Here is a 26,299-nt window from a genome sequence, read left to right as displayed (position 1 = left end):
ACGGTGGTTCTGGCTTCTTGCACTTTCAGAATTGGTTGATGTTCTTAAATTTCCTGCTTCTACTCTAGTTTGAAAGATATGTTTGCCATCAAATTCTCATTTTTTCCTGTATGCAGAGTTGGATTAATGATAACCTATGCTGACGTGTTATTTCAAAAATTCGTGGTAACATAAAATTATAATGGAAATTTCTTCCAGTCTTTCTCATTAGAGTTCCACTTTGGGCCCAATGACTACTTCTCTAATTCAGTCCTGACAAAAACATACAAGATGAAGTCGGAGCCAGACAAGACAGATCCCTTTTCATTTGAAGGACCTGAAATAGTTGATTGTGAGGGGTAAGGAAAAGTAAAATTCAAAAGAGCTTCTGAAGTAATAGTGCATATTTTTTTGCTTACTGTGATAATGATTAATGAAGATAAACTTGTTATTGACTTAAAAACTGGGGAATGTTTGTAGGGATTATGATGATGTTAGCCTCAGCATCAGAAGGAACAGATGTCTGGATGTAGATACGCTTTAACAGAGTGTATATTTTAAATCATTGCCGTTGAAACGTAATACTTCACTAATTGAGGTAACAAAACTTGTATTTCCAGGTAATTAGGTAAATTAATTTTAGTTTACATTTCACAGACCACCTCCTCCTCCTCAGTTTGAGGAGTAGCCTTAGACTCTCTTGGATTCTTTTCATCTCCTCAGCAATTTTTATTCCAGCAGGAGTTAATATATTATGATCAGGCAGGAATTGGTCACATGTACCATCAGTTCTTGCAGTCTGTTTTGAGGCTGGAATGTACTGGCCATGCAGTTTGGTTCTGGTAGTTGTGGCTAATGCAGCAATTTTAATTTTTTTTAAAATGTGTTTAGAAACCAACTGTGGAATGGTGAATCCTTAAGACTATTCTGGAAGTCTGTTAAGTTGGACACCACGTTAGTTTTTGGGGCGTAAAAGATCATTCCATCTAACCTAAGGCTTTCTCTTCACATCAGTGATCTCTGCTTCAGTGTCACACCAAAGCAGAGCTGACAGAAATGAAAAATGGTTTTGTACCTTATTTTTCTTAGCTTTGGTGTCTCTTTCTGTTTATATTTTTCTTGGGTTTTAGTTTTGTTTTTATCCTTTCAAGGATGTGTTTTGGTGGGGGATTTTTTTTGTGTGTGTGTGTGTGTTTGTATGTTTTTTTTTTCTAACTAACATTTAAGAAATGCCAAATACTTGGGTTTTTTTGAAGGCATCCTGACAACCTCAAAACCTTTTGACTTGTAATGCTGCATATTAGCTTCTGAATTAAGTATTCACCTGAAGTGAGGCAAAACATCTACTTGCGTGGTTAGTGAAGGTTGTGTCCAAGTGACAGACTAGTTCACCTTGAAGAAACATAAATTAATTTCAACAAAATATTTTCAGTTTAAGTCTTACAGAGGAATGCTTTCCTAAATTGCTGGTATGTCAGAACTTTGATTTCAGTTGATGTTTCCTGATAAAGGTGTTAGATACTGGTACAAGTAGAGCAGGAAAACGTCTGTGACTTGTTATATAGGTTAAGTATAAAACTGTTGACTTTGGCCATTTATATACAGGGCAATATATTTTGAGGCGCTTAAGGATTACTGTGACACCATTATTTCCATTGCAAGAGAGCTAGCTGTGTTTGCCCCTCAGTCTCTGCCATGTGCAGTTTTGGGTAAAACTAGATGGATGGAGAGAAACATTTAATTGAGATAAAGCATCAGTTTGTACAGTAGCAGAACAGAACGGGGAAGTAAACTCTTTGCAGTTTGCTGCACTTGGCTGCCAAGTCAATCTGAGCACTGCTCTTTATAGAGCTAAAACATCCCTCTCCTTGGCCCACTCTTTGTGCATTTATTTTTAGGATACTGCCTTGACCTGTAGCGACAGGATTGTTTCCTACTGATCTGAGATTTTTTTCTCTACTAACTTTATCACATCCTTGGTTACAGAACTCCAGTAGTTGGGTCAAAGGGGTTATTAAAGTATGGTCGGGGGCAGTGATTACTCTGCAAAGATAAACTTGTACAGCATTTTCATTTAGGGAACTATTTGATGTGTCCAACATAGGCATAGTCTCTAGTTCTGTGATGCATCCTCTTCACATCTTGTCAAGCAGATACATTTGCTAGTGAGTGTAAAACTAGCTTTATCCAGAGAATAATAAACCATCTTTGCCTTGATGTTGCTGCTCTGCTCAGTTTCTTATTTTCACTGTTGTCTTCTGTTAAAATGCTGTTTTCCACATGTTGTCTCTAGGTGTACTATTGACTGGAAGAAAGGAAAAAATGTTACAGTTAAAACAATCAAGAAAAAGCAGAAACACAAGGGTCGAGGCACAGTTCGGACAATTACCAAACAAGTACCTAATGATTCTTTTTTTAACTTCTTCAGCCCTATAAAGGGTAAGCTTGGAAAATAAGAATTTAGGAATCTTAAAATATGTTGTTTTATTTATATGTATTTGTATTTATGCATCTTAAACCTTCAAACTATTTATGCTGCTGCATGGTATACTGTCTTCTTATTAGAGGAAGATTGCAACTGCAACCCATCCAAACAGATCATTTTGTTCTGATGTTATTTTGTGCAATTTGGCCAAGAGGTGTGTATTGTAAACAGGATTTGTAGTATGGAAACAGTCCCATGTAGAATCTCGTGAAGAGGTTGACTTGTTTTACCACAGGATGGCTCCATGCATCAATTTTAGGTTTCTAACATGCAAAAGAAATCTCTTCCAGTGTTGGTCAAGTTAAAGCATATCGGTTTCATTTAAGCCTTTGTCTTAAGTGACAAACGTCCTGTAGTTTCTTCTGTGATTAATTAGTGATCCTTAATGCTCCATACAACTTTGTAATTTTCTTAGTTGCCCAATGTTAGATGTGTACTCACATATTTAAACAATTCAGATGGATTCCAAAGCTTTCTTTTTTTCTGGGCACATCATCTCTCATTGTACTTTTTTGCGAACATGGATAGAGGAAGTAGTTTATTTTGTGGACTAAAGGGGTCCTACAGGAAGGGTGGTAGGGGACTCTTTGCAAGGGCATGTAGTGACAGGACAAGGAGGAATGGCTTTAGGCTGAAAGAAGGCAGGTTCAGATTAGATCTTAGAAAGAAATTCTTGATGACTGTGAGGGTGGTGAGGCACTGGCACAGGTTGCCCAGAGAAGTTGTGGATGCCCCACCCCTGGAGTGTTCAAGGCCAGGCTGAAACTAAATGATCATTAAGGTCATTTCCAACTCAAACCATTCTGTGATTCCAGAGATGTACAGAACACAATGGACATTGGTTCTCAATTCTGTGGTGGGATATTATGGTCTACCTGTCCTTCTAATTACAATTGCAAATCCCCATGTACATGGGGGATAAGAACCAAGTGATATGTATTTCCAAAGTTGGGGGTTGTTTGGTGCAGAAATACCCTTTAAATTAATTTTCATTGCTGCTTTCAGAAGGGGATGGAGATTTGTTTATATCGTGTTGTGTTATACTAGTTTTTGAAATACTTAAAGCACATACTCTGGAGGCAACTGTGTAAGAAAGATAAGACTGACATCTGCTGGTAGCTGAGTTTTCAACTAAGGAACAGGCTGAACCAAATGATCACTTTTGTAGTAGGATCACAGTGCCATGGGACCCGAGTAGAAAAGGGAAATCCGTTTTGCTTTGTGTTGGGGTTTTTTGGTTTGATTTTTTTTGTTGTTGCTGGTTAGTTGGTTGGTTTTGAACAAACAAGAAACCCACCCTCTTCCTTACTGGTTACGGTATTGGGCCTCTTCGCAACAAATTTGCCTCTTTGCAAATTCATGGCAAAATGTTCATCTACGTGGTATCACCTCTGTCAGGGGAGATGAGAGGGTTTGTAGTGCTCTAGCGAAATAGTTACTGTAATTAAAGCATTAATGCAGAAATAAAAAAAAAATTCCCCTGAAAGAGGAAATGTGATCTGCATGCCTTCTGAATCCATCTTTGTAGAAAGAGTATTTTCTGTGCAACAATCTGTGACATCCTCATGGCAGCTTTGATGTTATTACAACATATAAAATTCTTACAAGTACAATATCTGTAGGTTTAACTTCATATGAATTAATGACATAATGACATAATGAATGTCATTAAAGGTTCAATAGCTACCTTCTGAAGTCTTTATAGCCCCAGTGTTTTCTGGTATTTATACTGTGTTTTGTTATCTGGAATATTGAGGTGGGCTAGACTATACATGCTTGTCTTAAATTTGCTGTCTTTTCTTTTTGCAGTATCTGGTGATGGAGAGTCATTGGTAAGTTTGTTTCTGAAATGGCACAATTGCACTTTGCCATGTCCTTTTTACTAAGTCACTATAGTGACTATTAGGGTTCTTTTATTGAGTACTTTGTATTTTTACTGTTATTTCTGCTTTTGACTCAGTAGTCTATATGTAGAAAGTAGGAAACTTTTACAGTAAATCTCAATTCTACAAATCTAGATTTAGACCTTAGATTTTTGTTACAAATTATACAGAAAGTACATGTGACCTGAAGGTTGATGATGACAGTGTAATGTTTTCTTAAACCTGTAACTTTGAAATACTTTTGTCTGCTTCTGTATAGCATAACACATTTGTATTAGAAAAATCAAGCTGACTTGCCTTACAGGATGAAGATTCAGAATATACTTTAGCTGCAGATTTTGAAATTGGACACTTCTTCCGTGAAAGGATAGTCCCTCGTGCTGTGTTGTATTTCACTGGTGAAGCTATAGAGGATGATGATAATGTATGTATGCTCTTAGCATTTTGTTTATTAATCATCATGTAGATAGAAACATTCTCCTCTTTTTCTAATTAGACTGATGTGAAGTATTAATTACAAGAGAATAGCAAAAAAACTGAAGAGATTCCTGTTACTGGGGAATAGGAAAGAATCATTCAGCTTGCTATGGGTTGTTAATCTGCTTCTGGAAGGGGCTTAGTTTCAGTTACTGTGTTTGAATATGTTACATCCATTACTGCAGAGGTTTTCATGCAAATATTAGTAGAGCTAATAAAACCTTGGGTTTGTTTTTCAGTTTGAAGAAGATGAAGAAGGTGAAGAGGAGGTGAGATGCACACTGTATCTTTTATAGATAACTGATTAGCTGCTGCATCCTAGTACCAGAAATAGTTCTATGCGGAGTAGAAAATAGTTGTTTGTAAATGCTCTCGTGGATAATTCTTTCCAAAAGAGTTCAGCATGCCTGACTTAAAAAAAATTCATGACTGGTTTTTCTTCTTCATAAAAGTACTTTCTGCAAGAACATTTATCCATTTTTTTTCCCCAGTATTTTGAAAGCTGCTTTCTGACTTCAGTCAAAAATTAAAGACAAGCTCTTAATTTCTTGAGTGCTGCATAAGAATCTTCAATCTCATCTATTACTTTGGAGGTAGTGGAATTCAGCTGTCACCTTTTAGTTACAGGCTTAAAGACTTTTACTAAATGTAAAGTAAAGGGAGAGTGTGCAACTGCTCAGGATAAAGGCTTGATTTAGGCTGGAGTTTCTAGTACACGAAGAGCTCTGCTCTGTTTGCAGTAGCATTGTGTGAATACAAGCATGTTGTGAAAGGCTTTGCATAAAACCACTAAATGTTACCACACTTCAGTGAACTAATATCCTTTACAAAGAATTACATTTTTTTGTTTTACTGCCTTTACTGTGATGTTCTTGCTAATTTGTCAGAGGTGCATACCTGACTGTTGTCAAGTTCACCATACTCTTAATACATGAGAAGTTATCAAGCTGGGGGTCTGATGTGAGCTGGCAGCCTTCAGCACGCAGTCTCTTTTTTTCCTCTTTGCTTAGGCTGTTGAATAACTAAACATTTTTTTTTTAAGATGGGTATTGATAGAAGTGTATGTGTGTTTTTCATTTGTCTCCCATGCCATATTACTTGGATGTAGTTGTGTATAGAACACAGTGCAAAGTACTGCAGAATCCTCTGTACAGGAATACATAGCCTGTCCACAGTAATCCAAATAAACAGACTCTTTGGAGGGACATCAAAACAAAGAACAAAATTAGACATATAGACCTGTTACCAGAACTAAAATTCCAGATCATATTAGATAAAAGTTTAAAAATTGCTAAGTGACTGGAGCAGAGTCTGAAGCCATGCTGAAACCTTTAAATCATCTTTTAAAGATTTTACAGATGCTGAATTCTTTTATATCAGCCCAGTGCTGACATCTGAAACACTCTGGAATACAGTGATAACATAATTTGCTGTTTTGCTTTTTGGCCATTACAAAAAGTTGCATTTTTAACCTGTTTTAATTTCTGTTAGTTTATCTCTATTTTGTCATAGGAGTTGGAGGGGGAAGAGGAGGGAGAAGAGGAAGAAGATGCAGAGGGTGATCCTAAGGTAAGGATTTTTGTGTACTTAGTCACAACACAGACTAAAATTACGAGCAGTGTAACTGAGGTTATAATAGTTTGTGAAAATATCAATAAATTATTTTAAAACCCCAAACCTCAGCCTAACTTCTGACTGCAACATTTTCATCTTCTTCAGCACTCAAATTGCCCTGAAAAGTTAAATCATTCCATCAGTTGAGAAAATGTAGGTTTTTGTCTTCCAACCTGCACCAAGAAAAAGATAACTTCTGAACTGTGTGCCTTTACTTCTTAATGGCATCTCTGTGTAATGCTGATAGATATTTTTCCTTTAGAAAGCGCATATTCAAATGTTCCTTGGCTGGACTTCAACTTAGACTTAGTCTGACAAATCTCAACTAGCTTGTTTGTTTATTTTCTTTTCCTTAGAATTGTTCTTTATCGTTGTCCTGATGGCTGCAGGTTAGACTCCACATGTCTGTACTTGGTTAGAAACCAAAAAAAGTTAGTCCTCACCTTTGAATTTGAAACTTTGATACTTGACGTAAAATTCAGCCTTAAGGGTTAGTCCTCCTTCTGATAGGTCTTTTTCAGTCCTTCGGTCCTGGTAAAGTTAATGCTTATCTTTAGTGAAGCTGGGACAGCGATGACAGATTTGGGTTCATTTAGTTCTTAAAACATCAGCTTGTAATTTTTTATAAAGACAGATGAAAAAGTGAAAGGTGTGCAAAACTGCTTGATCTTTGGATGAAAGTCTTAACAGCAGCTTAATCTGTTACTCCTCTGGTGTGGTTTTATATACATCATCATATCACTAGTAATGCTTTTTGCTACTGTATCGAGAATCAAGTTAGGTTTTCTTTAATGAGAAATACTGTGTACTAAAGAAAGTCTGTCTTGTGCAAAGATTAATCAAACAGGATTAGAGTGGCAGAAATAAGTATTCTGACTGCTTGGTAGGATCAAGATGCAGTGGTGTACCTGTAATGGGAAACAGTTGGACAGCTGAGAAACAGCGTTCGTTCTGTGTCAACGTATATTTTTGTCAAGTATCAAATATCCTTCCAAAGGATTTGGCATTCTGTAGGGGAAAAAAAAAAAAAGGTTAGGTTATCTTGGAAGGTTATGGTTTGTTGCCTCCTGTATTATTTTGTACATTTCACTTTTCATCCATGCTGACAGTTCCTTTCAATTTTTTCCCATTTAGGTGTAATATAAGTCTGTTTATCATTCATACATTTCTAGGTAAGGTGGAATTCCATTCATACCTAACTTCCAAGAGTCCCATTTGTAGTCATGTAATGTGGTTTGTTTTTTAGGGTTTTCTGTTTTGTTTTTTATTTTATCCTTTTATGGGGAAAAGAAATGTGGAAATTGTGACTTCAGAATTTAGGTTTTATTAGTAAAAAACAGGCAAAAATGTGTATAGAGATGAATTGTATAATTAAATTAGATTTTTCAGGACAACTCTGCCTTCCTGCCTTCTGCTTTGCCTTTGTAGCAGTCAAACTGTGTTTCGTATACATATGATAAAAGATACTGAGACTTGTCAGACTTTTTTCCTTGTTTCTGGTTGGATGTTGCATCTCTTTACTGTTTCTAGTGTACTTGCAAATTATTTCTTAAGTATCTTCTCTGCTCTTAAACTCTTGTAAGTCATCGGCTTACTTAGTATGTCTTTTCCATCTTATTTATGATGCCTGACAAAGGCAGTCAGTCACTCTTAGACACCTTTTCTTGATCTTTCATGATTCTGCACAGGTATTGTTCTTCTGCTCATCTGTCTCTTCGTTTAAAAGAAGAAAGAAAAAGTTCCTTCTATTGGATACTGTCATCTCTCACCTTTCATCCCATTCCTCATAGAGAACAATGCCTGCAACAGCCTCCATACTTCCCTGCCCACCCCCCCAATATTTTAGCTTGTCTTTTATTTTGCTTATTTAGGAGAAGCTATAACCTTTCCATGTCATTCCCTCTGCATAGATAATGCCCTTCTTTTCCTTGGTTAAACTCAAAATTGAGCTGTGCTTTTGTGTTGGTTTTTGGTGTTGATTTTCCGATGGGATGTGCTTCAAGACACCAGCCCACCTGCCTCAGCACACTTGCACTGGTTGTTCACCTGCAGGAGTAGAACATCCTTTTGTCACAATGGCTTATCTGTTGTCCTGTTGCAGACTGCTACACAGCTCTTTTCCCTTCCCACAATTAAAAATTGTCAGCCACTGGCTCCAATTTTTGAAGTCAACTTGAAATTCTCTGGTTTTGTCTTTTAACACTCATACCTCAATCCTGTTTTCCATTCTTTCTTATGTTTGTCCCATTTTCTGGTCCTGTCCCCTGCCTCTTTTTCCCTTTCAGTTCCCACCCTTGTTTTTTCTTATCTAGAATAGTTTTCTTTGTCATGTACAAAAAAATAATTGGTCTGTTCTCCTTTCAAATCCAGTTTCCTGTCTTTTCCATATTACGTCCTCCTTTAGCAAATGTATAACAGTACATGTCAACACTTTCTACTTTAATTTTTACTCCTTCCTTCCTCTCACTCTTGTCTGTTTTAAGTACATTTGAATTGTTCAGTTACAACCAGATTATTATCATCTCTTACACAAAGCACTTATATATAACATAAGTTGTGGCTTTGGAAGACTGAGCAGTCAGATGATTGGAAGTAGCTTCAAAAGATGCTACAAAACTGGATAATGTAGCTTGTTTTGTCTAGTATATTTTTCTTTGTGCTTGCATGCCCTGTGTTCCTTTAGCTGCCTTTATTTCACATGACTGAGGCCACGCTTGAATTGAGAAGTAGCTGACAGGGTTATACAGAGTATTGGTTTGAATCATGACCAAAAAAGCTGCTTTGGAGAAAGACTGCATGTGCTTCAAGGTGCTTTGTCTGTCTTCTAAGTTATAGAGGTAGTTTGGACTGCTTGCTGACTTAACTCTGGTTAGCTCTGGGTTTACTTCCCATGTGTATGTTTTAGATCCTTGCTTTTTCTCATTCAATAACATAGAATAGAAAATAACCCAAGATAGATTTCGGCCTTAGGACCCCTAACTGGACTATTTTATGGAAACCAGTTGAAATACTGAAAGGCTTTCTAACCTTCTCTGCTAGAATGGGCATCAGCTGTAATGCCTACTGCCTGTGTTGATTCCATTGTTGGCAGCAGAGTTGTTTGGGAGTCAGATGAGATCTTGGTGAGCTGCCTGTGCCTGCATGGCTACTTTTAGCAAATGGAAAGCTTCCCAGAAAGTGAATTGGAAAAGTAAGGAGAATAAAGGCTTGATTGCTCTTTGCATCACCTAGGAATGTATCCTGTCTAGTATGTTAAAACACTGAAGACCTATAGAAATAGAGTATTTCTTTTAGTAGTAACTTCATGTGAAGAAGGATCAGTCTGGAAAAAACCAAAATTATTAAAATAAATGGCACGGATATTTTGGGCTTACGTCCCCATCCTGTAGGACAGCAGTTTAACATGGTGGGCTTTGTGTAGGAGAGTCATGAAAGCAGCTTTTCAGACCTGCTTTTCTTCTCCATTTTACCTTATGTTCCTGCAAGTGTTAGGTGACATTTTTAATTCCAAGCAAGCATAATAGATTAGAGGCAGTGACAAAAAGCTTTATATTGAGCTTTGTTAGCAAAAGGGAAAAAATAGGTGGGAGTCTCACCTTGTTTAGCTCATTCACCTCGAAGTGCAGTCAAAAGCCCAGAGTAGTTTACACTCCTTGCACAGAGTAAGTAAATACTATGAAATACTTTAAAGATATAGAAAAAAAATTCTAACAGTTTTAAAATTAACTTAATTTAGTCACTGTAGCACTGGTAGTGATCTTCAGCACATGTGTTTACTGCTAAATTTATTTTAAAACAAGATGCAATTCCTCTTTATCTCTGCCAGTTAAGGCCTCTCTGGTCTATATTTGCCTGGCCAATGCACTTCACCACCTTTCTAAGATGTCCTAGGAAGGTAATTTAGGGAAATACAGATGAATGGAAATCTTGCTAGAAGGGGGAGATAAGGGTACAGGGTCTTTCTAAGGCAAATCAGTGGATTGGTAGCGATTGAGTGACCAAATGTCACTAAATAATCCAGACACTGCAGGAAGAACAGGCTCAAGCTTAATAGCACTGCCTGAGGGAGTGTGGGTGTAGGATCTCCATCCCACTCACAGCTTGGGGTCTGGTCCCTGATCTTAGAGGAGCCATTAGAGGCCAGAGATGGGTTTAAACATGCACGTGCCTGATGGAGCAGCTGTAACTTGAAGGGAATTGTAGGTTATCTGTGCTGTTGTTCTCTTGTGATCAGGCCGTGAGATGCTTTGCGTGAGGCTGACAGGGTAGCTGAAGGCAGTGTGGAGCTCAGGGCTGTGCTGAGGAAGACAAAATGGTGGGAGAAAACTGATTATGTTGGAATCTGGATCTGAGATACTGTCTTGATACTTATGACCTGCTTAAACACTTTGTATATATGGTCAAGATAGATACGCCTTCAACCATAAGCTAAAAATAGCATAAAGTAGTATTTGTTTCAAAATCCTCCAAGAACTGACTCAGATCCGGGAACACTGTTTGATTTTGGTTGTGTTTTTTTTTCTGAGAGCAGTAATCAACACTGAAAGATCCTTAAGAAGGAACTCTGTGATTTGTGTGAATCAGTTTTTACAGGATAAAGAATTATATGCAATAAATACAATTTAAATGTTTACAGAATTAAAATACGAAGAAGATAATGCAGTTTAATAGAAAATATAACAAGTGTTTTGGTTGATTATTAAAATTTGGCCAAAACGGTTGCAGTGGTCAATCTTGATGTGTGTTCTTGGTATAAATATAACAGGTGAATAGGAAGGAAGGAGGGAGATGGAAAGACTTAAGTATATTTTAAATAAGATTTGTTAGTTTATCATGGCTCTTACCCAGCATTCAAAGGAGAGAAGTGATGCTGTGCACTACTCTGTGGCCATGTTCAAATACAAAGCAGTTATAAGAAAAACATAAACCTTTAGAAAGTTTTTGATGAAATGCTGCTGGTTTTTGCCTGCCTCTAAATAAAAAGGAGTAGCATGCAAGGTACTACCAGTGGCAGTTAGATTTTTCTTTTTTTAAGAGCAAGAATGCTAATTTTGTGTTCTGGTTGAAGGTATCTCTCTTTTCCCATGCTTAGTCCCAGATCAGTGCAAATTAATTCACATCAGTGTTACTTGGAACCCCAGGCAGATAAGAGAGAACAAAGTTGAAATTAGCCAGATGTGCTGGGCGAGGAAAAGCACAAGGGCAAAGTCTGAAAGGTCCCTTGACGTATCTGCAGAAGAGACAGCATTTGGCTCTAATCCAGACTTGCAGTGGGAATGATAGTGACCACTCTAACCCTCAGGCAGTTTAGGTGAGGAACAGAAAAATAGTCTGGGCTTAGTGCAGGTTATCAAGGGCAAAACTATCAGGAAGCATAAACTAGTTGCACCTATTCTTCCTCGCTACAGACAAAAAGCTTAAATTGTCTTAGCTCTTGGTTACTTGATGTTTAATGAACTCTTGCATGATTACATCTTTTATAACATACAGAGCTCTTCATGATAGTTACTAAGAAACATTTTATGTTGTGTCAGTGACATTCAAGTCATGTTTTATACCTTTATTTCTCTTTACTAGTATTCAGTGACTGCTATTTGTTTATAACAAACTATGCTAAGAATGGTAAAGGGAGAAGCAAAGCAAAAATTCACTGAATAAATTCTACTTTCTAAGAATCCTATTTTACAACAGAAAAAGCAAGAAGTGCAGTGTAAACTTGAAGTTCTTAGCTGTTTAAGCACTTGTTCTCACTCCCAAATACACTTCCTTTTGCCAAAGGGGAAGTTGTTTTACTACCTAATCAAGGTGTTTCTACTTTTACATATTCACATTAACATATGGACTTCTTGCCCAGCATTAAATTCTTGAATAGTTACCTGCTGGTGATGCAGAACCTACAAGAAATCAACACATTAATTACATTTTTATCACCTTACCAGAAAGGGCAAGGCTCCTAAGGAAAAACTGGAACGTGCTGCAGAATAAGCAGCCTACCTTCCCTGCCTTCCTCCTTCCTCAGAGTTGGAGGAGGTGGCAGTTTATTGTTAAAATTGTTTAATGGGAACTGAAAGTCACATAGAGCCTCTGGTTGGGCAGAATGGGAGGTGGTTTACTGTATTGTTTGTTTGAACCTTGGCCTACAGGATGGAGTGTTAAGAACACAAAAGTAGATTAAAAATTACGGGGTACCAAGCAGCTGGGGGCAGGGGGGAACCCAATAAATATGGTGACTGCTGTTGGACCTTTATGATGTGGCCTGAGTTTGCATGTAGCATTTATGTACATGCTAATGACACCTAGTTAATTTGAAACTGCATAACCAGTTTCTCTTATTTGTTGAAGTGTGTTCTTATATGCCATTTTGATTTGTAACTGTTTATTTTCTTTTTCATTTTACACAGAAAGAGTCCAGCCAACCTGCTGAATGCAAACAACAGTAATAAGGAAATACCACTTGGAAGTGATATTTGAACAACTTGTAACAAATAGTTGGATACCTGGCCTGCAGTTCAGGATATTCCATCGCTGCAGCACAATCTTATTAACAATGCTTACAATTAATTTGTTTTAAAATGCATGATTTTCACTAACTTTATTGCTTAACATGTACAGTGGCAACTTCAATGCATTTGGGAAATATGAGGTTTAAATAAAGCACACTCTACAGCCGTTGGTACACTGTAGCTAAGTATGTCAATAGGCCTTTAGAGCCTTTTGCCCTATGCATAGGGGAATAGTCCAGACTACCATGTGAGGATTATCCATTTTCTCATTAAACATTGAAAATCGTGGAATAGCAATGTGCTGAGAAGCTAAAGTAAATGGATTACATGTATGGTAGCTGAAACAGATAGAGCAATATGACTTTTTTGCTAGTTCCCTCCCCCCTTTTTTAATGTTTCTGGCAACCTACAAATTGAACTAGTGCTTGAGCAGCTTTAAATGTCGTATTTATTATCTCAGTACAACCAATCGAGTTGAAGTAATTTTACTTCATTGAAGAGGGTGTCATATTTGAGACTTAGTTGTTCATCTTACTATTTATTTATTCATGTTTGTAAGTACTTTGACAGGATTAGTGCTTTTTAATAGTTTTTAATATACTTGAAAAATCTTCTTCCTCTTTTGCATACAATATGGGTACTTGTAAAACAAATAATTCAAATTGGTCTCAATGTAGTAGTCTAGACAGAAGAAACAAACTTGCATCAAAATGACAACTCTTCTGGACGAAGATCAAAATGCAAAGGCCAAACTGTTGCTGTTGATGGAAGTGGGTTGCAGCCAAAGAACCAGAACATTTCCAGTAGTCTTACTGCTTAGTGTCCAGCATGAAAGGACCTTTCGCTCTGAACACGGAAATTTATCAAAATGAACCAGTTCAATAAATCTGAAGTTTGGGTGTCTTACTTGCAACACTGAAATTATTCCATTCCACACTTTGTTTTATTTAAAGTTCTGAAGTCTTCAAAACTACCTTTTGTTGTTGTGTGGCACTTCAGGTACACGTTTCTAGTTTCAGCATCCATTGCCAACCTCTGGCAGCAGTTGAATAGCAGCTGTATCAACACTGTGACCAGGCATGTAGAGTGCTCCAGCCTTACCTTACACATTTGTAACTTAATACAGTGTTTTCAATTTGTACAGAATAGATAGAATATTCTATTAAAGTTGTGAAACATGATCGTTGGTGCCTGTCTGATCCGTGACGCTTCCTGAGTTAAATGAACACCTTTGCCTTCGGTAGGGAATGGTGAAGTGTTTTAACACGGCGCACTCCGGCTGTTTGGCCGTGCGGCTCCTGGCTCAACATCCTCCTTTGTTGTCAAAAGCCAAAGAACAGGAGCCCTTGTAAACATTAAATTATGGAGTTTTTTGATGTAAATCAGAACAAACTTGCTTAATTTGCAAATAAACAGTCTGCAGTGTTTTGTAGGATTTGGGGTTTTTAGGGAGGCAGTGCTATAAGGTTCCACATTATCTGTGCAGTTTGGTCATGGACTGGATGAGGTGCTGACAGGCAAACCAGTTTATGACGTGTTAAGATATTCCCACATCAATACCTTGCAGTCACAAAATGTGTAATGCTGATGCTCAGGTGACATAGTGCTAGGGCAGGAATGAGGGAAGAAGGCAGGAGGAACAGCGATGGGTTCTGGGCCTTATTTTTTAAAAAAGTAGATTTTGTAACCTACTACAACTGCAGTGCCCTAGGGCAGGCACAGGGTAAAGGCGTGTCTGACACGCAGGGAATAATGAATGGAGCTTGCCCATATGCAGGCTGGCTCAGGGCAGTGCCAGGGATGCTAGGAATTCCGAGTTCACCAGGTTTGTTCCTCTTTATATTGGAAGAAATTGAATGACAGTCCCCCCATCCTAAAGAAGCACTTTCCACTACATGGTTAAAGAGGAGTGCTGCTACCTGGAGATAAACATCTGCAAATTAGCACACTGAAGTAATTTATGTGCCTGAATCCTGAAAGGCGGACTTCAGTTTTGAGAAAACGGGAAATTCCAGAACATGGAGAGCAAATGTGCCAGCATCCAGGGAGTGCAAATGAGATGGGTGGGTAATGAAGCTGCCTAGCAAGATGTTCATCCTGGGGAAAGCGATGGGAAAGCTGAGCTGGGATTCGTTCAAGCAGAGTTCATGTGAGTCTACACAGCCTAATAGAAAACAGATCTTGTCAAAACCCAGCCGTGCTCTTCCCATTGCAGATCTCGCTGATAGTGGCAAAGATGAGCATTTCTTAGGCTTCTCTGTTTTCCATAGACTTTGTCTACAGGAAAGGTAACTAACTGGTACTTGCACAGCCCCTTCCTTTAACAGAAAGGAGTATGAAGAACTGATGAGTTGGTTGGCAGAATGTCATGGCCAGATAAGTCCAGGCTGGATGGTAAATACTGGGAGTGTGGGTGTGCACAAACCAGAAGTGATTAATTGTTTGAAGAGAAAATTTTTTTAAAAATCAGTGCTGGTGTTTTTTGAGGATTGGGCCTGAATGTGAAGCTAGCCGGAAGTTTGAAAAACAGTGAAGCGATACCAAAAAGTAAGTCTAGGTGCATCTGTGCCTGATTGCCATCACAGCACCTGATAAAAAACCGCTGAAGTTTAGTCTGTGGGAACACATTCTCATGATGCAGCCTTCACGTTCGTGGCTTCTCATTTGAGGGCGGGAAAAAAAAAAGCTCAGTTTCTGGATCTGAAAGTTGAAGCAGCTGGAAGTGCTCCAAGAGAAGTTCATTTGGCATGTTGCCTACTCAGGATGCACCACGATTAACAGCTCCTCCACGCCTGGGTTGTCTAGGAAGAAAGCCTTGGAGGTACTACCCTGCTGCCCTATCTGATACAGAAGCAAATGGCAAGTACTCTTCTTCCAGCTGAAAATCAGGGACAGTCTGTGGTTTCTCAGGAGTCTTGCACAGTGTTAGGGTACCTTCTGAGGAGTTTGGTATTTGGGATAACAGAGCTTTTGCTTCAATTTCAGTATGTTCAGTTATCTGGGGTTTGCTATCTGGTTAGGATTAGGATTTGTGGTAGCTGGAAAAATGAAAATGGTCTCTGTGTGTTTCCACTCTCCTTATTAAACAAGCTTTTCCTGTTTTAAAATAAAGGAGACTTGTAATAAATTCATCCTTGGTTAAATGCTGCCTTGATGGCAGTTCCTCAAACAGATGAGGTCTCACCGAGGCAGCCAGCTCAGCACAGTGCAGTGTGGAGGAGGCTCTCACTGAAAAAGAATGCATAAGAAGAGGTCAGGCTAGTTACAGCACGAGGAAATCTCTCGCTGCTTGCGAGCTCGGCGATTCGGGAGGCAAGTTTAGGATGTGAGACATGCCCCGACTGCCCGACATTGCATTGAGGTAGCACATAACCTTAGGACCTTGTGCACCTTCTTCTGAGGCATCTTAGCTTGAACCCTTTTGGAAACAATTACAGCCAGAAAACATCCTTTCTAGTTGAGCCTGTAAGCGCAAGTAGTGGGTTATGGAGTTGGGTGGGAGACTTGCTTTTCCTGCTGCTGGAACATGTGTTACATGCCCCAAAGCCTTGCCATCACTGTACTTCACCCAGTCCCGTGTCATTTTATGCCCACCAACGGATAAATATCCGAATTATTTCCTAAAGTCCACAAGAAATTGATTTTGTGTCAATATCTCTGTTCAGGACTTCTCCCCTGAAGCTCAAGTCCTCACAGTTTTTAGCTTTGTTTCCCATGTTTTTCATTCCAATCAGTGTGCAAACAGCTCTGTTGCATAGCTGTGACCTGCCCATGGAAGAACCTTCATCCTCCCTTTCCCAAACAGTTTACAGTCATCACACTAATAGCAGGCAGAGCTACTTTTTTCCATATGCTCATATTGCTGTCCTAAATACCACCAACCTCTGACAGGCCAGAGCCATGAATCTCAAACAATAAATGCCATAAATCACTCCTGTTTGACAAGCATCCAAAAAAAAGGGGGAAAAAAAAAAATAAGTAAAAAATTAAAAAAAAAAAAAAAATCCAGGCTTGTGTGTTGTTAATGAGGCATCATGTGAATGAAGACGGAACTGTTTGCCAAATGCCAGCTTTTGTTTCCAGACCGGCTTTCCTCTCTGCTGGTTCACCTCGCCATTACACAAGCAAAAACGCACGCTCCACCCAGCAGCGCGCTCGCCTCTTGCACAAGCTGCCTTACCCTCCAGATTTTACCGTGGGAATTTGGACACCTTGTGGGGATGCCAAACCAGGTTAACACAACCCAGTGAGTGTGTGCTCCAATTGCCAGCACAGCCCCACGCAGCCTCCTGGCTCGTATGAGCCTTCCTGGTAACAGTCTCGCACTGAGAGAAAAGAACCCCACTCGCAGATTTTCCTTTCCTAGAAGAGCCACCAGCAGGGACACAGTGGCCTCTCACTGACTCACCCCTCTTGCACTGCTTGCCCTCAGGATCTGCAAGGTAGACATAACCTATCTTAAGAAAAAGGGCTGAAAAGAAGGGAAATGGTAGATAAAGGAATTTACTCATTATTCAACATGATGCAAAGGGTGGAACAAAAAAACCCCAAACTAATAATTAGCCCCTTTTTAAGGCAGAAACCAAGCAGCACAGGATGATGCTGGAAAAGAAGGACCATTGGTCTAACACTGATGCAAATTTTTGCACTGTGCAAATATTCCTTGTGAGCTGTTAAACTGATCTTTTTGCAAAGTAAATTCACTCTGGTTGCTGAGTCCAGCTTTAAGGGATAAAGGAGGAATTTGCTTAGCATTAATGTCTACTCGATCAACTGCGTTACAGCCACGCTTAGGAGGGGGTTGGGATGCTTTTTCCCTTTTTTTTTTTTTTTTTTTTTTTTTTTTTTTTTTTTTTTTTTTTTTTTTTTTTTTTTTTTTTTTTTTTTTTTTTTTTTTTTAATATTCTTTTTTATTTTACTCAATTATCTGGTTCTCCCTCTTCCTTTTCATGGTCCTGACTTCAGGCACATTCCAAACTCTTTGATTTGCCTGAACAGAAAGAGCATGAGAGAAGGAGGGTTAGGTGAAAAATTAGTATTGGAGCTGCTACCAAAGCAAACTCCTGAAGTCGGCGATGGGATACAACTTGTTAGGGGAGTTAAAGCACTTGCTATAAAGGTCACGTAGAGCTCCTGCATGCAAGTGAATAGTTCAAGGCGTTTTGATGCAGAGAAAAAACAATTAAGATATAACTGCTGCTGACATTGCCCTAAGCCGTTTCATCTCTTACCGCTTCAAAAAAGCAGGGAAAAACAAATTATGTACTTTCAATCTGAGATTTATATAGGATGAATTGTTGCTTAGCCTATGAAAAGATCAAAAAGGAGATCTTTGAAGACAGATTGCCTACAAAGAACACTGGACTGTTATTACACCAAAAAAAAAAAGGTTAATAAGCACGGTTCAGGTCAAAACGTAGGCAAGTGTGTGTGTGCAATAAAGCGTTTGCAAGGGCTGCTTGCTCAGGCGTTTCAAGCCGAGCAGCAAGAGGGTAAATCACTGAGCCGACATCTGGAGCAGGAACGCTGCAGCATTCCATGAGTGTTCAGCTTGGCACTTGTAGTTTTGGTAGAGCTTCCTTGGAAACTCCTGTGGTTAGAGATGGCTTGGCTCATGTTGGGATCTCCCGGCCAAGAAGGAGAGGGGATGGAGCCCTCCCTCCCGCCGTACCCAGATTCATTCTGTGCCTTCTGGGGACCAGGTGGTTCAGTCCCTTTCTCACAATGAGGCTGAAGAGGCTGGAAATAATCTGTGTCATTTGGGACTGAACCCTCTGGGAACTGATTGCTGGTATGGACAGGGTCAGTAACCGAGCAGCACTGTGAATGTGCACCCCCACGTCATAGCATGAGGTCAGCATGGTTCCCAAAACCAGGCAGGGGTGGGAACCACCTGTATGGGTGCTCCTGGCCCTGGCAAAGAGCTGCTGCCGGCAGCAGGAAGGATCCCTGAGAGATGGAGACCAAAAGGTAGAGCTGCAGGAGTAATTTTAGAGAATTTTTGGGGTACTTTTGGAGTATTTTTAGGGCAGTTTTTTAGTATTTTCGGGGGTGTTTTTGAGTATTTTTGGGAGTCTTTTCGAGTATTTTTGGGTTTTTTTCGAGTATTTTTGGGGGTGTTTTGGTGTATTTTTTGGGGTGTTTTTGTGTATTTTTAGGGCAGTCCTGGAGTATTTTTGGGGTTTTTTTTGGAGTATTTGTAGAGGAGTTTTTGGGTATTTTTGAGGCAGTTTTTGAGGTTTTTTGGAACAGTTTTTGAGTATTTTTGGAGGTGTTTTGGAGTATTTTTTAGATAGTTTTGGAGAATTTTTGGAACAGTTTTTGAGGAGTGTTGCCCCGCAGTCCTGTCCTCCGTCCCTAATTCCCCAGAGCATCCGTCTCCCGCACTTGGCCTTATCTACGGGTGCAGGGGAGGAGGAGGAGGAGGAGGAGGAGGAGGAGGAGACAGAGGAAGCATCCCGGCCTCCCTTTTCCACTGCAGCATGTGGCAGTCTCTCCCGGCATCCAGCCCGACCAGTATGCAGGGTTTGCTGGGTACGAGAACCCGCCAGCATCATTTCATTCAGGGTCCTATTTCAAAGCCGGCCCTGATGAAGACGCTGGGTGAAGGCAAAGCAAACAGACACCGTAATTGCGGTGTGCGCTTTCTCATCTCCGCGGCGAGTTGCAAAATGTGCCGCCTCCTCCCTTGTCAGCCGGGCTTTAATTGGCTTAATGAAGAGGCAATTACATGATTTCAATTTTTAATTAAAGGGGGTGGCGGTGCAGGGGAGGGGGGACCGACCTCCTTCGAGCATGTTAGTGGCACAATGGGCAATCTCCGGGTATGGTGTGCAGTAGGGGTTGGGGGGAGGCTCCCCTTTCAACACCCTGAACTGGGAGGGCTTCATGAGGGGATCTGGGGTGACTGGCAGGAGTAAATCGAAGCAGCTGCCTCCCAGCAACGCTGCCGGCACTTTCAGATCCTGCCCCGGCACCCCCAGGCAAGCTGCAATCAGCTTTTTTTTTGTGTCAGAGCCAGCAGATCAAAGGGGCAGAAAATAGCTTAAAAAACAAAACAAAACAAAACAAAACAAAACAAAAAAAAACAACCAAAACCAAACCCAAAAAGTCCTCCAAAGCCAAAACAAGCCCTCCCCACACACTCCACCAGCCAGAAACACCTCCTGGATAAAGCACTGGGTTGTTGTTGGCATGGGGAGGAGCTGCTGGGGTGGGATGGATGTCTGAAAGTTAAAATAAAGTAGAGCCACAATTAGAGGATTATTTTATTTTATTTTATTTTAATTCTATTTTAATTAATGCCAAGCAGTAGGCATCCGTCCTCTGATAGAAACACCGTCCCTGTGACCCTATACAGTGAGCACAAAGGTGGGACTGACCCACCCAACTCATGTGTTCATTTTTCCTGTAGACACAACCCGGTCTGTGTGTCCTAATGCATGACTGGGGAGGGAAAAATGGAAGCACGTGGTAGAAGTCTCCCTTGGGAAACGGTGATAATTGCAGGGGCCAAACTGCCGGCTTAGTCTCTATGTTTTATTGCCTTCCCTGGCAGCCAAGAAACCAGAGCTTTAGCCTTGACTTGGTTCCATATTGCTGGGATGTCCGTCCTCATCATGTTTCAATAAAACATAATCGCTTTACGACTTCCTCTTGCCAGAGATAAAAAATCATTAAGAAAAGAAGCTGGAGGCTTTGTGGCTGCACTGCGCCCTCGGCATTCCCTCTGCCCCAGCGAGGGCTGCTGGGCTTGCCCTCGGATTGCAGGGACAGGTGGCCCCGGGACCCCCGAGCTGCCGACGGCGCTGCCCGATGTCACCGCAGCGCTGCCCCCCGGAGCACCGGCCGCAGGCAGGGCGAGCTGCCAGGGAGTGCCACTCCGGGGAGAGTGGCTCCAGGGAGGGGAAGGGGAAAAGTGAAGAAAAGTGACAGAGGGCAAAGTCCAAGGTCTTTCTGAGCAATGATCAATTCACCTGCTCGACAAATAGAGCTGGAACTGGATGGCGGCAGCTGCGTGGGCGGGCTGAGTCACCCTGCTGCTGCCGGCCAGTCGCCCCAGCCCTGCGCAGATGGGAGAACAAGGTCGCCTTTAACCAAAGAGAAGTGAAACCTGCCTTTTTAAACACCCGAATGAGAGCTGGGACTGTCAGCACTGAGCCAGCAGCCTCTTGCCTTTGAAGGCTGGGGCTGAGATTCCACTTCAGGCTCCCTGCCAGCCCCCCACAAACACAAACCTCCTCCCTGCCTTCCCACTTCCTTTGCCCTGGGGTCCCAGATGCTGGACAAAAGCTCATCTGCCTCGACGCCCGCAACAATCATCTGTTGCAGCCTGGAATTGTGGAAGGGACTTTTTTGCAGTGACACACAACCTGTTGATCTGAAGAAATGCCGTCTGCTCCTGTAGGGATGGCTGCTTCTCCATGCTAGTACACAGCTCTCTCACAGGGCTAAGGCCTTTTTTACTCCTGGATGAGAAGTCAGTCGATCCAAGATGACTCGCAGCAACTGCTTACGAGGAATGAAAACCACCCTCCTGCAGTTTAGGCTGGGGAACGAGGTGCTTGCGTGTCAGCAGCACTGAGCAGCTGCCCTTCCCTTGTTACAGGCCCCTCATCCTCATCCTCATCCTCAGCTGTGAGCAGACATCACTGTTACAGCCATTCTTCACGGCACAAGAGGAGCAGCAGAAACAGCGAGCAAGACACCGCGGGGTGATAAGCGATGCACTGAATGTGGCTAAAGGGGATTTCTGGGTGCTGGTGTGGCTGTGCTCCTCCTGCCCCTGGTCAACACTTCAGAGTTTTCCCATGGAGGAGGCCACCAGCCCTTGACGTGCAAGTGAAACAGGAGCAGCCATGAATCACCAAAGATAAAGGTCAGGCTCCTTATCAGCCGTGGGAGAGGCTGTGGGCTGGGTGCGCTGCAAAGAAATGTGCTCAGAGGCCAGCCAGAGCCAGAAATCCCAGTGCCATGGAGACCTCTGCCCAGGAGACCAGCCCAGGGGATGCTGGTCTTCTTCTTCTTCCATTGCCTATTTCCCAGTAGCATCTGATGATGATGATGGGTTTCAGTGGTGCCGTGAGCCAAGTGGCAAGAACAGGGTGGTTAAAGAAGCTGTGGGTGGTGAAGCACCCACACAGCTCCCTGCAAGGTGCTTGGCTGTTGTCACACATTGCTGGAGTGGCCACAGCTGTCCTTTATGGCCAGAGGAATAGAAGGAAGAAAGGAGATGAAGTCACTGACATCAAACATTTTTCCTCCTGTTCTCACACAGGTTTTCACCTCAGGGTCTCATAAGAAAAGCTAAGGATGGAGAAGTGCCTGTGTAAGCCCCAAGAGGCTTTTAGAAAGAGGCCGTGAAACCAGGCTGGCAGTGTCTGAGTCCGGAAACTCACTTTGCCAGTGTTTTGGCCAAATGAGTGATTTGCTATTTCTGCTCCTTGGTTACTTTTCTTGCAAAGCACTCACACTCATGGACATCAATCTCCCTTCTGGAGCTGCCCTGCCCATGGCCCCCCCCACCACTCACAGCCCACCACAGCTTCTGCTGCAGCCACGGATCCCACAGTTCTGACCAAGGGTTTCCAATTATGGGAATTGTGTCCGGTTCCATGACTGACTCCTGCTCCAGTAAGGCTGGAAGAATGACTTAGTCATCTTGGCTGCCTGCCAAGCATTTAACTCGTTTTACTCCATTTGGAGGTTATTTCCGGGCTCCAAAGGCCAGCAGGACTCCAGGCTTCAAATGTTCAATAGTCAGTAAATGGATTGAGGAAACAAGGAATTTAAAGCAGTTTTTCCCTGCTGTAGCAACATCTCTGGTCACACTGCCTCCAGAACAACTCAGATAAACCTGTCCCAGGTGGTAAATGCCAGTCAGGCTTTGTTCACAGGGATACCCTTCTTCTAAAGGACAGCAGTAATTTAGCTAAGCTTTCATGACATTTGTCCCAGAGAGCTCTCAGTGATTTCCCCACAGTAAGGGGATTTCTGTGTTTTAAGCTATCACACAGTGTTAGAAGGGTCCTGTGTTTTCAGCTCATTGAAAATCACTTTTTCCCCCACAGTTCTACCAGGCACTGAGCAGACAGAGGGCATGCAAGGGGGAAAGTATGGGAGCCAGGCTCCAGGAAAAACCCCTGGGAAAGGGGGACAAACCTGCCCCCAGTAAAGCAGGGGGATGCCCTTGGCTGAGTGATACATCTCTGTCCCCTCTGATCCCCTGTGTGTGCCATGGCTGCATTCCCCTGGCTCATCATTCAGGGGCTTTAACCTGGGTGCTGGCTGCCGTGCCTCCAGGGAAATCTATTTTTGGCTTGTCCCTGGGGAGCAGAGCCTAGCCAAGGTTATGTGCCAAGCACCCTCATTTCCTCCTCTTAACTGCCTCCCTGCTTTATCACGAACTTTCTCACTTCATCTTTTTTTCCACTCGTAAAGGCTGCAGTCACTGGTGCCTCCGGCAGCACCAGCACAGGCTGCCCCTGGGCCACCGGGCCACCAGGCTCATGCCCATCTCCAAAAGTCCTGGCTTTGGCTCTCTGCACCAAACACACTGAGGTTTCAGTGAACCCTTCTCCCTGCCCCCAGATTGTGGTTTCTCTAACAGAGCAGAAGAGAAAAATCAAACCTCCAGCTTTTTATGACTTCAGGTTCACCCAGGAGGCATCATTGATGCTCACCCAGCCCGAGCCCTCAGCCCAGTGGGACAGCTGGTCTTGGCCCCGGGACCCAAAGCTGGGACGTGCCCTGTGCCAGTTGTTGCAAATATTTGCCAAGGTGGGGCCTGGTGTTTGAGCATGAGGTGGGCTGAGTAACTGGCAGGAAAGAAGAAAGTTTGACTTTTACATGTTAGCCCCATCAGAAAATATTAACGTGAGTACTGCGTAGCAAGCAGACTGCTGCTGTCCCCCGCTGCACGAGCCAAAAGGCAAAGGACAGGTACAAATTAGGTGGCACATGGAGTTTATAGACACCATAGCCTACAGCTCAGGGCTGTCAAACTCACCCCATACCCTTTTATTTGGTGGATGGAGTGGGGAAACAAATCAGTGACAGGTTAGATTTGGGAAAACTAATCAAAACTGGAAAAATACGTGTTGTTGATTCCCCTTCTCATTGTATCCCATGCTTTTAGGATTATTTTTTTCTCTCCTGTGGTTTTTGGATTTCACTGAAGCACCTGAAGCTGATGTAGGGAGAATATTTTTTGATGTATGGAGAAGGTTTTTGCCAGTCAGGCAACATGGCATCCTCAGCTCCCAGCTGGCCTTGGGTGCAGGTTTAGGGTGAAGCAGCAGGGTAATGGTAGCCACTAAAGATCAGGGCAGCAGGAACATAGGCAAGGGTGAGAAACCCTCGGGAGAAGACAGGCAGAAAAAAAATCCTAAACCCTCATCAAACTGCTTCCCTTCACACCTGCCACAGTGCAGTGTCTTGGCTTCAGAAAGAAAAATCAGTGGCCATAGGACAATATGAAACACAGGATCAACTCTACTACCTGGCCTGCCACTCACACCAGCTGCCCAGAAGGGAAAGGATGCTCTTTGCCCTCCAGCTACTCCCCACAGCCTGGCCCTGGCCACTGCTGGAAATGAGGGTTTTGTTTGTGACAGCTTCTTAGCCTGCCTGGAGACAGGAAATGTCCCAAAGCTGGACAGTACCGTGACCTCATCTTCTCCCCAACTTCCTAAAGTTTGCTGATGTTGTGGTTAGGCAGTCCTGTGATGCTTTTCAGTGTTTACTCTTGAAGTTTACACACTGTTAGTTTAAAAAAGAAAAAAAAAAAAGAGAGGGAAAAAGCAGAAAGCAGGGCCAGGAGGATGAGCCAAGCAGGGAGAGCTCGGTCACCCACTGTCAGGACAGCCAGGCTGGGGCGCCAGGACACGGGTCATGCTGACGCCAGACAGCACAGCCCAACGACACACTCAGACATGATGCAGGACAGCCTGCTCATGTGCATTGTCAGAGCTGGACCTGTCACAGCCTCCACACATAGATAAAAATAGTACAAAGATGTTTAAAAGCCACTTTACTGATCTTTGCAGATTTTGAAAGGGCAGGTAATCTGGAGCAGTGACCTTCAGTATGGATTGTGATGTCAGCATGTTACTACAAGGCCTCACCCTTCATAATCTCTGGTAAATGCTACTGGTGTAGCAGAGCAGGGTAATAAAAGCTGGCTGGTACCAGGCAGGCATTGTCAGTGGCATGAGCTGTAACCACTGGAGACTTCATGCACAAAGAGCACATCAGCATCAGTCAGGGTCTCAGACATTTGTTACTGCTGCTGAAAAATAAAGATATCCCAAATATTTGTCCCAATAGACTTCGGAAAACTGAATGATTCACTGGGGGAATTTCCCATAATTTTAAAATTGTGAACTGTAGTCTAAACCATCTCTTGAGCTCATTAGATATAAGAAAATGTTGACAGCATTCAGAGGGGCCAGTAAATAACCTAATAGTTCAGGGCAGCACTTGGCAAGACACTGGCTGGTCTTTCCATGCTCTTGGCAGAAGTCCTTACTGAAGGGCAAGTACTGAGTCACCATGGGTCCCACAGCAACCAGGGGCAATGGGGCTCTCTTCTCCCTACTCACATAAATCTCAAGGTATTTGTGGATCCCCCCATGGTGCTCAGCAAGCCACTTTGTGAAGGTAGGCATGGGAACAGGCTATATCAAGGTCTGCCACCATTTAGACAACAGTCCTGGACCAAACCCAACCTGCTGGGTCGATACCTTCCTTGCCTGCGTGAAGATGCATCCAGGTTCCTCTGAGCTGCGCCAAGCTACACAGGGACCTTGCAGCAGCTTTCCACCTGTTGCACTTCTGCTGTATGGGCTTGAAATTGGGCCAAGAGGCTCAAAGATATGTGTGTTAGGTGGGGGACCAGAGCAGGGAACTGCATGACCAACAGCTCAAAAGAGCAGATAACACAGGGCTCTTGTTTTCCATTTTTATTTTCGTAACCAAACCATGCAGCTATATCATGTCCAAGAGTGGGGAAACACACTAGAAACAACACACACAACAGCCAAGGCTGCTGGGGAGAAGGAAAACAAAACAGCTGCTGTCTCCCCAATTTTTAATCCTGGTATTGGATTAAAATACCTGGAATCCTCCTAAGGCAGTTTGGCACATTCTACCCTTATTTGGCTGTCTCCTGCAGAGCACAGCCAAGGACTGGCTTACTGGAAATGACATCTTTTTTTCCCCAGCCCCTCAGAACTGCTCCATGACTGTCTGCAGCAGTTTACAACACGTAATGGTAACACACTGAGTCAGTGGGATGAGACATTTCAGGCTTCTCAGGAAAAAAAGAGTCTTAGTCAGATAAATATTAGTAAATTGAG

General features: G+C 42.2%; 1 protein-coding gene across 4 annotated transcripts in view; it reads left to right on the top strand.

Annotated features, from left to right (window-relative positions):
* LOC114065036 (nucleosome assembly protein 1-like 4) overlaps positions 1-14,122 on the top strand; it is a 17,635-nt gene extending 3,513 nt beyond the window's left edge. The window contains exons 2-9 of one of the 4 annotated variants that reach the window (XR_003572859.1): positions 199-338; positions 2,273-2,418; positions 4,274-4,296; positions 4,652-4,771; positions 5,064-5,093; positions 6,316-6,393; positions 7,573-7,610; positions 12,840-14,122. Coding sequence is in view for 2 of the 4 variants with exons in the window: in XM_027898616.1 (XP_027754417.1) it covers positions 199-338; positions 2,273-2,418; positions 4,274-4,296; positions 4,652-4,771; positions 5,064-5,093; positions 6,337-6,393; positions 12,840-12,878 (555 nt within the window). In the remaining 2 variants the exon portion in view is untranslated. The remainder of the gene's footprint in view (positions 1-198; positions 339-2,272; positions 2,419-4,273; positions 4,297-4,651; positions 4,772-5,063; positions 5,094-6,315; positions 6,394-7,572; positions 7,611-12,839) is intronic. The other 3 variants (XM_027898617.1, XR_003572858.1, XM_027898616.1) reach the window with 3 other exon arrangements.
* Positions 14,123-26,299: the final 12,177 nt, after the last annotated feature.

Source organism: Empidonax traillii, unplaced genomic scaffold, assembly GCF_003031625.1.
Source record: "Empidonax traillii isolate 1590-97213 ecotype Southwest subspecies unplaced genomic scaffold, ASM303162v1 scaffold608:size386988, whole genome shotgun sequence".
Classification (NCBI taxonomy): Eukaryota; Metazoa; Chordata; class Aves; order Passeriformes; family Tyrannidae; genus Empidonax; species Empidonax traillii.
This window is presented reverse-complemented; position numbering and strand designations above follow the sequence as displayed.